The following is a 15,458-nucleotide window of genomic DNA, read 5'->3' on the forward strand; positions in this document are numbered from 1 at the left end:
ATGAATATAGATGAGTTAAAAAAATTCTCAGTTATTTAATGTGATTGTATAGCATATTGGAATTCATGTAATAAACATCAAATAATAGGAACAGAAACAACCTAATGACAATCAAAATTCTATGCTAGTAGGACATACTTCTATAGTTTCTTGAATCAGTATTACTATTCTAAGCAAAATATCTGAATTGGTCAAAAAAACCAAACTTATCTGGAGGTTAATATGAGTTTTTTTTTTCCAGTGTCACGACATGATTAAAAACTATGGATTGGTGTGAAAGAAAGGAAATTGCAAAGTCATTTTGTTGTGTAGGCTGTAAAACTGAGGCTACATCCTCCTGCTTCTCAGCTGGAACTTTCAAAAACAGCTTTTGCCATAATCCTACTGTGTGGAGTCATGAGTTTAGTAACAACATGTTTCTGACTATCACTGAGTCTTTGTCAGTCAGGGTGTTTAGTTAGCAGAAACTTCAACAGTTAATTGAACAGAGAGCATTTGATAAGAGAACTGTTCAGCAGGTATAAAGAATTGCTAACTAGATGGAAGAGAGCATGAAGGTATCAGGATGACAGCAACTACGGGAAGCAGCCACCATCCCAAGGGTGGAGGAGCAATAGAGGTTGAAACAAAAAGTTAGAAACATAGAGGAGAGGGCCATGGAGCTGAGACCCAGACCTCTGTGGAGGGATGTGCTCGAGTGCTAGTACCTGGGGGACACGATGAAGGTAGTTCTGCTAGTGTTGGAAAAACTGGCCAACCAGATTCACCTGCAGCTGTTGGGGATGCCCTGCGGCTGCTGGGGTGAAGAGGCCCTAAGGAGAAAGTGCCACCCTGAAAGCAAACAGGAGACCCAAGGAAAGACCAAATCCCTTCTTAGGATCTACCATTGGCAGCCTAATGTTGAGCCAGATGACGAAGCAGAAATGTGCCCTTACAGAGGGTCAGCTCCAGCTTCACAATATTAAGTAGTGAAGGGTGAGATTGAAGTTCAGCTTCGATAGCTTACTAACTGAACAGTCTGTTACCCCAAAAATTGATCTCTGTAATACGGCATTACATTCCTCAACTTAAATTCATGTTGCTCATGTTTAGATTTTGATTTTTAGAGTCTGGACTATAGTATTTTTGCAATACTAGCAATATACAAAAGAGACATCTCATTTGCTCAGTGTGAAGCTAAAATTCCTTTGAAGCACTCTTCAAAGGATTCACTCTCATCAAATATAGTTCAAGTTGTTTTATCAATTGAAGTTTTGAGTTTAATTAACAATTAAGTTGCCTTTGAAAAATAGATTTTTTATTTTTCTCATTTTTTTCTTTCTCTTGAGACAAGTCTAACAAATTTTTTAAGGCCACTTTAAAGACATCTTCTATTCTAATTTACTCTCCTGACTGAAAAATACAGTTTTTTAAAAAAATATAGAATTGGTGGGGGAAAGTGTGCAAGAGAACAAAGAAGAGAAGACAATGTCTGGATGTATTGTACCTCTTCTTTCCATAGATTTTTCTGTTCTGCAAGTTTGAGGCTGTGGACATAAAACAGTTTCAGGACTTCATAATACAAACACAACTGTTTAAAGTTATAGTAATTTCAGAAATCTTGCATCAGTATTCAAGTACAAGCTCTAATGCTTATGGATCTCAGCATCCACTAGGTACAGCCACACTGATATATATCAACTGAGTATCTGATAGCATTCTTCTTTAAGTTTGGAAGTCAAGCAAAGTTTAACTTTATTAAGGGTTTTTTATTTTTCTTTTTCCTTTTAAAGGGAAGAGGAAGAAGAAATTGATGAAGAGGAATTGGAGAGACTGAAGGCAGAGTTAGATGAGAAAAGGCAAATAATTGCTACAGTCAAATGCAAGCCCTGGAAAATGGAAAAGAAAATAGAAGTTCTCAAGTATGATGTCATTTTTCGTATGTAGAAACACTTTCCCTGATTTTGATCCCCTAAATCTTCTGAGTATTAACTGCAGTTTAGAGATAATACTATATATATAATATACCACATATATGTAATACTCAGAGATAGTGCTCATAGTCCTATGTATGTACATAACATATGTATTTTGACACATCATATATATGTACATATATACAAATTCATTGTTTGGAATCTTATAATCACTGGTCACCTTTAATCATTTGTTCCTTGAACTGAGAATTTCCTTAGTTGAATACGGTCATTACTATCACTCTGAAAGAAATAATGTATTTGGATTTTACAAGTTTGTGTTTTTTGCACATTCTTGTTTCTCTGTAGGCTCCCAGTCTCAAACAATATATCCCTGCAACAGCTCCTTAAAGCACAGGAAGGGTGCTAAGCCAACAGAACAGTAAATAGGATTCCAATCAAGGGTCATACTAATAGCTATTCTGTGATAACAGGTCTGTGACACAATTTCACTGACGTGGAGTGTTGAGGAGGTTGCAAGCACACTCAGAGGCACACAGATTTATAAACTCCTATTAGGAAAAGTCCAATGATTATTCTTTTCTGGGGGATAGAAGCAGATTCATTTCTGAGAATCACACTGTATTTCCTTGCCTTGCTGGTTCGGGAGGTGGGGCATGAATAAAAGGGAACACGTCTGTGGCAATAGCCATGTTGGCACCTCTCCATTGGGCTACAGATTGCATTTTTTCACAGGACTGATTTTATAAATATTGTCTAATTTTCAAAGCTATCCCTCCACAAACTTCTTTAACTAATAATGTTAAATATTATCATGTATATATAATAACATTAAAATTATGGTCTACTATTACCATCTCTGGTGATGAAGGAAAGAACTAAAGAGGCTATCAGGATGGTTCACTTCAAAGGAGGCACGTGAGCTTGTGCACACCAGCCCTGGATGGAAGCAAAGGCAAGCAGCATCCCTGGTTCTACAGCACTGCCGACGTGTGTGCCTATGTGTGTGTGCACATCTGTGAAAATAGTTTTCATTCAGTGACGTGATAATGGTACTACTTAATAGGTTTAAAAAATATCCTCACTTGGCAAAATAGATATTAGGCAACTTTATCTTGGCTTCCCAAATATATTCCGAAATAGTACTGGCCATGAAATCCCTGGACCGGGAACCACAGGTAATTGTATGTACAAAGTTGTAAAATTGGAAAGTGATAATATTGTGAACTTTCAAAGCATGGTGTGACATTGAGTGAGAATACCAAGAAGTACATCTTTCCTTTCCACTTGAATGAAGATGTAGAAAAACCACCCACTCTCCCATGTAGGACAATGGAGTAGGACTGGGCTTCAGACTTGAGTTTGATGCTCAGATTTTCCACTTAATAGCTGTGCAAGCTTGAATGAATTACAGTCTGCTGACCTCAGGTTCCTTATGAAAATATACGAACTGCCAGAGTTATTGGAGTCATAAAGTGAAATGATTAATATAAAACACTTAGCATGGTGCTAGAACATAGAACATAGTTGCAAAGCACAAGTTGGAATCATTATTTCATCTTAGGATGGACTCAGTGTTGCCTGATTCCCTGCCGTGTGATTGGAGAGATGGAGAGGGGGACCTGGCAGACTAGATGGGAGCAGATTAGCCACAGACACCCCGGGAACCATGGGGGATGATGACACATTGGTAGCAGTCTCGGGGGACAACTGATTTTGACACTCCAACAAAGAAAATGGTACCTTAAAATTTGGCAGAATCCAGGGTTAGATCAGTCTTGGGTCATTCGCAATGTACCCTTGGGGTGGTCTTGTGGCAGATTTCAGGACCTGGGGTTTGGCAGAATCCAGGGATTGGGCTGTTTTTTTGTTTTTAGGGATTGGAGTGGAATGAAGGGCAAGACCAGGCTCTGTGACTAGGACAGAGGTTGAAAGTTGGGGAGTCTGCAGCTGAATCTAGACTATAGGTGGGTTTTATTTGGCTTTTTTTATATATGCTTTTTGTTTCTTTTTCTTTTATTTTATTGAGGCTAACTATACATAACCAATTGGTCATGTAAACCATTGTAGGGTATATTTTTAATAATCACATTGTTTTTTTGTTGTGAAACTTTTAAAAGACAGTGATTTCACATTTAAAAAAATTAATATGTCCAGCTTCTCCTGGACAAGTGGAAGATCTCATCCCCAGATTCCTACATGAAAATTACAGCTGGTGCTAAGCGGTGGCTGCCCCCAGCTGACAGGGCACTCTCTCTTCAGCGCACACAGTTCTCAAACACACCGCAGCATTTCTTCATGCTACTTGGCAGGACCTTGTGAGCACACCAGCTTATTGCTTTCCACCCAGGCAACTGGGGAGCAAGTTAGGCATGTTACCAAGACAGTAACATTCAGAATGTCAAAGATAAAGTCAGCTTGTAAAATGGAAAGCATACATAGACCCATAGGAAAAACCACTATGGCTTTTCACCTGTCAGTGATTCTGAGTGTCTTGAGATAATTCCCCATGGGCCGAAATGCTTGTTAGCTTTGTAGTTCTCTGCACAGCTGGTGCCAATGGCCATGGTCAACCGATCCCCTCAGTTTCAGTCTGTGTGATGGAGTTGTTATTCTACAGTGCTCAACCTGGACCTGACTCTCTTTGTAGGTTTTCAAATACTGTATTGAGCTTCTCCCCCATGGATGCCAATCACATTATTAGAGCAAATGATCCATGCTTCACAGTATATGGAGGTAAAGGTTTCTCTACCCCAATGTTACTGTAACATGGGAGTCAGGTAGTTTTCTTCCAACTGTTTATTTCTTTCAGAGACATCTAACTCTAAGAGAGTGTTTCTAAAGATTATGTTATCCCCTGAACTAGCCTCAAATCTTCGCTCATGGCTAAGTCTGTGAACTCCAAGGTGCTAGGCTACATATGCCTGGAGCAGATACTTGGATCACAGGTTTAGACCTGTGCTAGGGTTCCAAGGCTCCCCATTTGGCTCCAGACTCTGAAAAATTTGTGGAACTTCCAGAACATATTTTAGAGAGGGTTAGAGTTTCAAGATGTGTTTTAGAGTACAGCCTCAGGGATGGTGGCTTATGGGTATGAGGATGCTGTGGGAGACTCAGGGATGGTTCCCACATTTTGAAAGAATATCTACCACTGTCCTCAGAGGTTAGGGTCAAAGATGGTTATAATAAACAATTAATATGAAGACAAGAAATGCTAAGAATGGGTTGTAAATCCATGTGGACTCTCAAATTTGGCTTAGAAACTGGAGCTCAGCATTTTCAAAGCAGCAGAATTAGATCTTTAGATCTAAAGGGAAGCCACATCCTTTCCACCATCGCTGTGGAACATTGTTTTTAAGTGTATACTTTATTGGGTATTAATACAGTTTCACATGTTCATGTAGCCTTAAACCTATTGAATAAGAATCTCTGGGTTGAAGGGCAGATGTATCTGGCCCTAACCCTAAGATATGTTTTTATTTTTCATGCTAAAAGCTATTGATATACAGTCAGGATTGGGAGCTACTGTTTTCAACTATGAGAAACAGAAAGCTTAATTGAGCAGGACGTTCTACTATGTGGACTGTTACTTATTTAATGAATGGGCGAGAATGTGTATGTATGGGGGAAGGGAAAGGAAAATATGGTGAATTTTCCAAGTATTTGAAAGTCAATTCCTTTTTTTCATTAGTTACCTAACAAAAAAAATATCCGACAGTGGGCATTTAAGCATTATCTATTTTTAGGTTGCTAACAGGTTTAACTCAGCAGCTAATGACTAGATCTTCCCTACCTGTAAGAGGTGTCTGCACTAACCTGGTAGTGAAATAAAACACCTGGATGGAGAAGAATGGGTCAACTTTATTACTCATCTTGAAACCTAAAACCTTTAACTATACCTGGTATATTAAAAGTCCTTATGACTAACTCTAAGTAAGCGACCACTTCATTTTGTCATAGTAAGGTAAGTTTGGATTAAATATTAAGAGATGTGGACTCTAGTCTAAGCTCTGCTTCTAACTTCACCTGTCCAAGCCTTGTTTGTTTATAAAATGAAGCGATTGGATTGTGGCCCATGGTTTTCTTTTTTTTAATTTGTTTAAATTCTATTCATTCATTCATTTATTCATTCATTCATTCATTTATTTATGTTAAGGTATCATTGATACACAATCTTATGAAGGTTTCACAAGAAAAACAATGTGGCTACTACATTCACCCTTATTATCAAGTCCCCCCCATACCCCACTGCAGTCACTGTCCACCAGTATAGCAAGATGTGTGGCCCATGGTTTTCTAACTACTGCCCTTAGAGTGCACATGGTTTGGCAAAATCCCATCAGGCCTAGGGAGGCAGAGGTAAGAACGACAGCTACTCAGTTACAAAGTCAGCTTCAGGCAGAGACCTTGACTGTATAGTTGCAGTCTTCTTTATGAGGTGCGTTCATATAAAGAACTCATTTGATGAAAAATGATTCTGTGCCTATTAACATAAGAAATATTTTTAAAAACCTACTTCACTGCATATTTATAAAGAAGCTTACTTTGGAAAGGGAGCAGTTCTAACATTTCATGAGTCTATAAATTAGTGTATGGGAGTATTCCAATATATTTTACATGCAAATGGCTCTTGGGTAGAAGCCATTTTAAAATGATTTATTTTGATAACAAAAATGTTTATTTAGCTATTATACTGACTGTTTTAATTTCTGAGCTTTGTAGCACTCTACCCCATGTTTCCAGGAGTTTGTCCATTGGCTGACTAGGCTTAGTGATTTCTTAATGAAACACCCAGTAAAGTCAAGAAAGTTGATCTTAGGATTTCATTGACATTTAAACAGATGCTTGAATCTGTCAGTTAGCCATTAAGGTGATATTCTTTCATACTCATTCTTCCTTCCTCCTCCCACATTTCTGTTTTTTGTTTGTTTGTTTGTGGGAACTAATATATTTCTAGGAAAATGAGAATAGACCATAGTTAATATCCTCTGCAAGAGCCATCTGGGAAAACTATCCCTTTGACTCCCATCCTCACCTCTTTCTCTTAAGTTTCCTTGGAGCTTCAGATTTTCATAGGCAAGAATCCTGATTTATATGTTAGCTCACAAAGGCCTTTCCTTTATCTGCCATCATGAAGGAATGAGGGATTCCACAAGAGACTTAAGAGCATGTGGACATACTAACACGCACTTTGACCAGTTGGGATTCTTTTAAACCCATAACTAAACCAAAACATAGGCCTTCAGTTCTTGTACATTACAGGTACCTTGGGCATATTGATTTTCTCATTCAAAAAGTGGAAGCCCTGTAGGCAATCAGTACATCTGAATTTTGTTCATCCAAATGGTGACACTGACATCCAATTTTTCTACTTTTAATAATACATGCCTACTAGGTATCAAGCATTATGCTGTGACCTAGGGTAAGTTTCTTAACTTCTGTGTCCTTGAGTTTTCTCATCTATAATGGGGATACAAAGTACTGCTACTTCACAGAGTTATTGGGAAGATTAAATCAGTTAATAGACCTAAAGCATTTAGAATGGTACATGGCACATTATAATCATTTATGCATGTTAACTATTTACTATTTCATCATCATAGTTTCATTTATCACTCTTAACCATCCTTTAAGGTAGCAGTTATTTTGCCTTTGCATATAAGGAAACCAAAGTTCCAAGGGGATAAGTAATTGTTTCTATTCAGCATGACAGAGCCATGATGTGAACTTGTGTAGAAAATTACCTTGATGTGATGGAGGTCTTTAAGTATACCACCAGGCAAGCTCTCTGTAGGTCATGGGGCTAAAAGGTTAACAGATCAAATTAAATGTTCAAATCACATGCTTAATCAAGTCAATTTAAAGCACAATTAAAAGCAAGGGCAAAGGGATGGGATAAATTCACATGCTGGGAAAGAGGGGGAATACAGTGGTATAGTAGGCCCCAAGTTCACACTTCTTGGGTCCTGGATTTACAATGTTCATATGCCCTGTCTCTCTTGTCCTACTGATGATGTGGTTAAGAGGACTGAGGGCCAGGACCATGGAATGAAGATGACTTGGCCCAAGGATAGGCCATTTGCTTTATTGAAATGGTACAGGGCAAGTATTTCTGACCATAGCAGTACGTTGCCAATTAGCCTGTTGAAATGCCATGAGTTGTAGCTGCTTTTCTTGAGAAGAACATGTGAAGGGAACATAACTATATTGGATGACACTGATGGGTGGTCAATTTAGTGGTGACAGATATCAGTCCCAAAGTAACTTGGTCTTTCCATTCCTTTATAACAATAATATTTTTATTTGTTCCTTATATTTTCCATTTATTTTCTGTATTTCTTTGGCAGTATTAGAGGACACTAACTTACTGTCTGTACTGAACCTGTTGATTATGCCCATGCATCACATGTGTCAAGTTTAATCATTAGGTATACTTAACACAGCTTATGTACAGAACCAACAACATTATTTATAGGACCCTGGTGCAAAATGGAAATGCAAGGCCCCTTGTTAAAAAAAGAATTAAGAATTTCAATTATTAAAAATTTCAAAGTTTCCTCAAAAAACTAAAAATAGAAATACCATTTGACCCAGGAATTCCACTCATAGGAATTTACCCAAAGAATGCGGGGTCCCAGTTTCAAAAAGACATATGCACCCCTGTGTTTATCGCAGCCCTTTTTCCAATAGCCAAGAAATGGAAGCAACCTAAGTGTCCATCAGTAGATGAATGGATAAAGAAGATGTGGTACATATACACAATGGAATAGTATTCAGCCATAAGAAGACAACAAATCCAACCATTTGCAACAACGTGGATGGAGCTAGAGGTATTAATGCTCAGTGAAATAAGCCAGGTGGAGAAAGACAAGTACCAAATGATTTTACTCCTTTGTGGAGTATAACAACAAAGCAAAACTGAAGGAATAAAACAGCAGCAGACTCACAGACTCTAAGAAGGGGCTAATGGTTACCAAAGGGAAGGGGTTTGGGGACAGTGGGTGGGGAGGGAGGGAGAAGGGAATTAAGGGGCATTATAATTAGCACACACAATATAGGTAGGTCACAGGGAAGGCAGTACAGCACCGAGATGACAAGTAATGACTCTATACCATCTTACTACGCTGACGGGCAGTGCTTGCAGTGGGGTGGAGGGGACTTGATAATATGAGTGAATGTTGAAACCACAATGCTGCTCATGTGAAATCGTCACAAGATTGTATTTCAATGATACTTTAATTAAAAAAGAAAAAAGACTTTCAAGATGCCAATGGCATTAAAAAGTAAGCACTGGGCTCTTGTGAGTATGGGGCTGTGTGTGATTATATAGTCACAGGAATAGAATTTGACCCTGCTTTGAGTTTCACTCAAATATTATCAGCCAAGAGCTTTCTTATTATCTATGATCAATGCTTTTTATGAGTTCCATTCATTGCAATAGCATAATCCAATGGTCTCAGGTAATCCAATCCCACATCACAGAACTCAGGTCTGTGTGACTCCAAAGATAGTGTTCATGCGCGACAGCCAGGTTGTTTTTTAAAAAACGCCACTTTGAACATGTCATCTTTATGTTTAAAGCTTTCAATGTCACTCCAGTAATTAACAACAAAGTTATAAATTACCAGTGAGCTCCACAACTTGAATTCACACTCTGAATTCCAGCCCCTTTTCTAAATCATTAGTTATTGATGATAATGACCAAGAGGGTTTGGAGATGGACAAAACCATCTCCAAATTTTTCTGAGTGTCTGATGTGTATCAGAGTCTGTGCAAGGAGGTGTTGCACACAATAATGTATTTAATGCACATGAGAACCTTAAAAGTGGGAAGTTATCCCCATTTTACAGATGAGAAAACTAAGATTGATAAATATAAAGTCATCTCACACAATGAATAATTGTCAAGGTGAAGACTCAAATTTAGGTTTCTCTATTTCCAAAAGCTCATGTTTTTCCTATTGTGTCACACTACTTCTCATGTGAACCATGTTTTCCAGTGGAATGAGTTTAGTCTTCTCTTGCCATCTAGTAATGTTCTCTCACTTCACTCTCATCTCCACTTTTATGCTAAGTTTGTTCCTCTGCTTCCTCCGGGCCTGAGTTCAATCTCTTTCACAGATTATTATCTCTCTCTGAGGTCCTTTCTCTGCCAGCTATAGAAATACGACTCAAACAAACTCTCTGTTACTCATTTGGTTCTGTTGTTATGCTGCATTGTATTGTATTTTAAAAGTTGTATGTAAATCCCCTTTCCTTCAGAATAGCTTTTGACCCCTCAGGATGTGAAAGGGGTCTCCCAGCTCTTTATTTCTTCAGGGCCTCACTTAGTGCTCTGTACATCATAAGCATTCACTTAGTCTTTCCTGTGTGGTTGGCAGTGTTAATGGTGATTTCTTCTTTTCTTGGACACTCCATCCCAGGTCAAGAGAATCATTAACATGACAGGGGCCTTTAAGGGCCTAGATGATACGTGAGTAAAAGGCAGGAACGTGATGGTAAAAAACCTTGACTGGTAGAGTTGCCAGTTCCCATAGTGTAAATACTCCCACTATAATCTATTTTAACTTACCAACAATTTAAGAACCAGCTCACAAAATTCCTGAAAACTTAACAATCAGCTGCCAAGTCAGTTCCAGCACCTCACTGTGGGATCTAATAATGCTTATGTTAGAGGGACCTTACTCCGGAGCAACTGAGAGCAGACAGCAAAGGAAGAACTTTATTATGCTATTTTGTGTTCATTTTGCTATAACATATTTCCTTTATTTAATTAAAGCATTTTTAAGGACGTTGTTGTGTATATGACTAAAGAATGGCAAGTGAAACACTACTTTGAGGGATTTAAATAAGTGTATTGCTATAGAATAAAAATTGGTGAACCTTATTAAAATGCCTATACTGAAAGAAATGTTTGAAGAACAATATATTAGAATATCTAACAAATTAAATTAGCTGAAGAAAGGAGAATATTTCTATATATCCAATATACTGTGTCTAAGATTTCCTTCTTCAAATCTAAGAATTAGAAATTTGTAAATAATATAAATCACTTCTTTCAAATAGTCATGTTACTCATGCTTTTCTAATATATATCCATGAGTCTGCATATATCTATATCTATATCTATGTCTATGTCTATATCTATATCTATATCTGTATCTATATCTATATATCTATATCTATATATCTTTATATATAGATATATGTTGACATCTAGTTTATCTGTATATATATATATATATATATACACACACACTGTTTTATATATATAGATACACACACATATGCTATTATACGTATACATACACACTTAGATATCTACATAAAGATACTTGCTTTTTGGGTGAATTAATTATTATATTTTAGGCTTTCCAGTATTATCATGTTTCTTGACCAGTGCTTGGTCTTAGGGATCAGGAAAACTTAGAAGGGAGGTGACGGAAAGAAACCCTGAAATATTAAGATTCTAAGTCTTCTCAATAGAAAGACTAGTCCACACAGGAACACAGCCCACTTTGTGGGTGACCTCACCTGAGTTGTACGGCCAAGTGCTTAGGAGAGATGTCCAGATCTAAGCTTGTCAGATGGCAAGCAATCAAAACTTACCAGGTAGTCTTGATTATTTGCAGAACTCACCAAATTGCTATCATTTAAAATTTCTTGCTCACTCATGGATCAAAAGGCAGAACGCACTGTTTCAACAGAAAACAAAGGCACTTGTAAATACCACCATACAATATTTTGAAAGAATATCTCATAATACTTTCAAATGTTTACCATATGGTATAAACAGGTACACGCCAGTATTGTGCAAAAACGTTTTACTCCAACTTTGAAAGCAGAATGGCTCCTCTCTCTCAGAGGCAGCACCCTGTGAATCCTTCTGTTTCACAGTATTCAGAATTCATCAGACGTGTTTTAAGAACACACACGAACCCAGCAAAATGAACAGCGTGTTTACTGAGCCCTGTAAATGACCTTGTGAAGAGCTGAATGTTAGTATATCTAAGAATATGAGTTTGTATATGTGATTCATGGTGGAAATATCTCCTTTGTTAGGGAAATTCCTACAAACTGACGCCTCGAATGCCTTTCTCTGCCTACTCAAATTCTATCAGCCCTTTAATGTCTAGTTTAATTCTTATCCCTTCTACAACATCTTTGACAAGTTCTCAAGCCTCCGCTGTCTTCCCCCTTTCCACTTTAAGGCAGACTAGCACTGTTATATAATAATTTTATGAGCCTATGTCTCATTTTTCTTAGTAGAGTTTTAGCTTCAGAAAAGAGCCTATATGTTTCTTTTATTTCTTCCAAAGCCCTTTAAGGCATTGCTAAGAACATAAAACACAGTGAACACTTAGAAAAACAGCCAAGTAAAAGGGAGAATGAATGATAGAAATAAAATTAATCTGCTTATTGATATGAATTCTACATGGGTCCTTCTTGCACCTATGTACAGCAATCTGTATTTTCCGTGCTTTTTCTACATACTTCTGAGAATAATTTTCCCACTGTAAAAATGGGGAGAAGAATTGTCACCATTTTGCAAATCTTTGGTGTTGTAAATAGTTGAGGTAAGGTTTTGGATTTAGCTTTTTTTTTGTGGGGGGGCTCCTGGTCTTAAGATTCATTTGTGGCTTTAGGATACTTTCTCTCCAAATCTCATTTCTGCCGAAAAGCCGAAGCAATGCTAGTAGTCTAGGATATACTTAGATGTGTTATGGATATTGCCCATAACTCTACAGCCCACATAGCATCACTTCTACTTTTGGGTATTGGTTTTATAAATGTCATACTCAATTGATTCATTAAAACACAAGACAAAAATGAAGTAAAACAAAAAATTCTTCGATATAGAGCTTAATAAGAATATCTGGAGGTATATTTATAAAGTTACTAATATAAACTGCTTTAAACTGCAAAACAGTTCTTTAGAGCAACTTAGTTGTACATTGTCTGCTGATAAGGTTACAGTCTTAGAATTTTCTAATCTTTTCTAGGTCAGAAAACCAGTTTATGCTATGATTAATATCTAAAACTGTACCTTGTCCCTGCTATCATAATACAAAGAAATATTTTTTCAACCATAAATTGAATCTAAAATTAACCAGGTATAGAGTAGATTAGGTAAATAAAGATGAAAGATTTAATCAGTGAGTAGAAAGAAGATTCCCCTACTATACTTTTTTTTTATTAAACCATAAAGCCCAGATACATCATTTTCCCCCTAATTCATCTAAAATTACTCTGAGCTGCTTGACTGACCTCTAGGGTATGACTAAAATGTGTTTGAGTCTTTATTTGACATTTAAGCCAGCCATGAAAATCAGCATTGTTTCATAACCCCAGAGAGCAGGCAAATAATCCTGGAAAGTCTGAAGAATTTCTATGGGTACTGACTTTGAGCTTAATATAAATTCGACCTACCCAAACTTTGCTTTAGTTATTCACCAAACCAACAGTTGGCTTTGAAATATCTCCGCGAGTGTCATCAAAACCAGTGAAAAAAAATCACCTTAAGAACTCTTTGTGCATAGATTTCTCTACTGTTTATTGCTAATAAAAATTTTAGAGGTCTTGGTAAACTCTCTATCTCTCAATGTATATTTTAAATCTATGAAGTGGTGCTATCTAAAAGGAAGCACACCAAAATAAAACAAACATACAGGTTAAGTGGTTATGTGAATGCACAGGCAAATTTTTGCTCGTTGTTTATTTATTGCTTGTTTTCAGATTGTTTCCAAATTCAGTTCCCCTTTCAGGGTGTAAAATAGTGAGCTAGGGATATGCAAAGTAAAATTATTCACCAAAGGCAAGTATCAAAATATATAGAGTATTGCCCATTCAAGGGGACACCAAAACAATTACATATGATATAGTAGCTTTTTAGCCCAACTCTCCAACAACTGCTTGAGCAGTGTGAAGATCACTTAAATTTAGTAATCACAGCATATAGAATTTAATTTAGTTCCAAATTTGATCTCCAACTTGTTGCATATTGAAATCATTTAGGGAGCTTAAAAAATACTGATGCTTGCATCCCTGGTCATGCCTAGAGATTGTGGCTTAAAGGGATCTGGGAGACTTGGACTAAATATCCCTCAAGTGATTCTGAGATATAGGCAGTTTAGGAGCCACAGTTTGACTGTCTTCTAGTCTTCTTATAGGTGTTCATTCATTCAATTAGCATTTGTTGAAACTTCTGTGTCGGGTGTGATATTAAGGATTGGGAAATTAGAACAAGAGATGTGGACCTTGCCTTCAGGAAATCCCAGGGCAATGGTGAAATTGGAGCAGAAAACAGTACCTGGGATGACTATTTCATAAAGGACAGAGGTTATATCACCCTGACCTGGGTTGGAGGGGAATGCTGGAAAGAAAGAATCAGAAGCAGCCTATGGACAAGCTATCATGTTGACCTGATCTTTCAAATGAAATGAAGGAAGAAAACAGGTGGAGAAGGGGAAGGCCATTCCAGAAAGAAGAAACAACCTAGATACAGGCATTTGAAATTGAGTTGCTTCCAGCCTCACATTCCGTTTTCCCCTAATTTATTTTGGGTATCATTGCAACATTTTTCATGTAGCAGTGTACTGCACTTAATCAGTTCCCAGGTCAGAACTACTCACGAGTCCTTATAGACCTCAGAATGAATTCCGTACTGTTTAACCTAGCATTATGGCATGTCAGCCTCTCTAAAGCATTTAAATGCTTCACTGCCCACCTAAAGATGCCAGATACACGTCCATCTCTTCACCTTTGCTCAACCATTTCCCTGTGCTGAAATGTCCTTCCTATCCCTTGTAGGTGAACCCTCCCTTTGTTCAAGCTTCTTTCTAACCATCCCACTCTCTTCTCTGAGTCTACAGTACTTAACTTTTACTGCCACTCATTTGGTAGTAATTAGATGATGCCTTAAATATGATCTATATCTTGGCTTACAAATAGGATTGTAAATTCCTTGCAGAAAGGCATAAGGCCTCATTCTTTTCTCCCCCTCTTCATATGGCACAGTGCCTTGAAACAAACAAAAATCTGTATTTTTGTTACTGTGAACCAAACTGTACGACAGTATTATGTTTGGAACATAGAGGAAATAATCATTTGTAAAAATGCATAATCTTTGGCTATTGACTCACACTATCTTTACATCATTATAAAGGTGGTGTACAAACTGTTATTTATTCTGAAGTTTTACCAGGCATATCATCAACATTTCCCCAGAAAAATATTAAACGCTTTTGAATAACAATCAAAAGTACCATTTACTCTGTTGCACCAAGGATGACTTTGCTTATGTTATTTTACTTTTTATATGTCGTTATACCAATCCCACAAGGTAAACAATGGTGTTATTCTGGGAAAACTAGAGACACTGAGCTCAGATCCCAGCCAAACTGTGCCACTTATTCTTTGGGTAACTTTGGGCACTTACTTTATTTATCAAATCCTGTTTATTCATCTCTGAGATGCACAGAGGAATAGTTTCCACCTTGCTGGATTTTGTGGGGATTAAATGAGGTGATGGACTTAAGTGTAG

The 15,458-nt window shown here is 37.4% G+C and overlaps 1 protein-coding gene across 1 annotated transcript in view; it reads left to right on the plus strand.

Moving 5' to 3' along the window:
• TMC1 (transmembrane channel like 1) overlaps window positions 1-15,458 on the plus strand; it is a 118,868-nt gene that overhangs the window by 15,339 nt on the left and 88,071 nt on the right. The window contains exon 3 of the mRNA XM_073228654.1: window positions 1,773-1,901. Within this exon, the coding sequence (XP_073084755.1) occupies window positions 1,773-1,901 (129 nt within the window). The remainder of the gene's footprint in view (window positions 1-1,772; window positions 1,902-15,458) is intronic.

The sequence above is a fragment of the Manis javanica genome, chromosome 2 (assembly GCF_040802235.1).
Source record: "Manis javanica isolate MJ-LG chromosome 2, MJ_LKY, whole genome shotgun sequence".
NCBI lineage: Eukaryota > Metazoa > Chordata > Mammalia > Pholidota > Manidae > Manis > Manis javanica.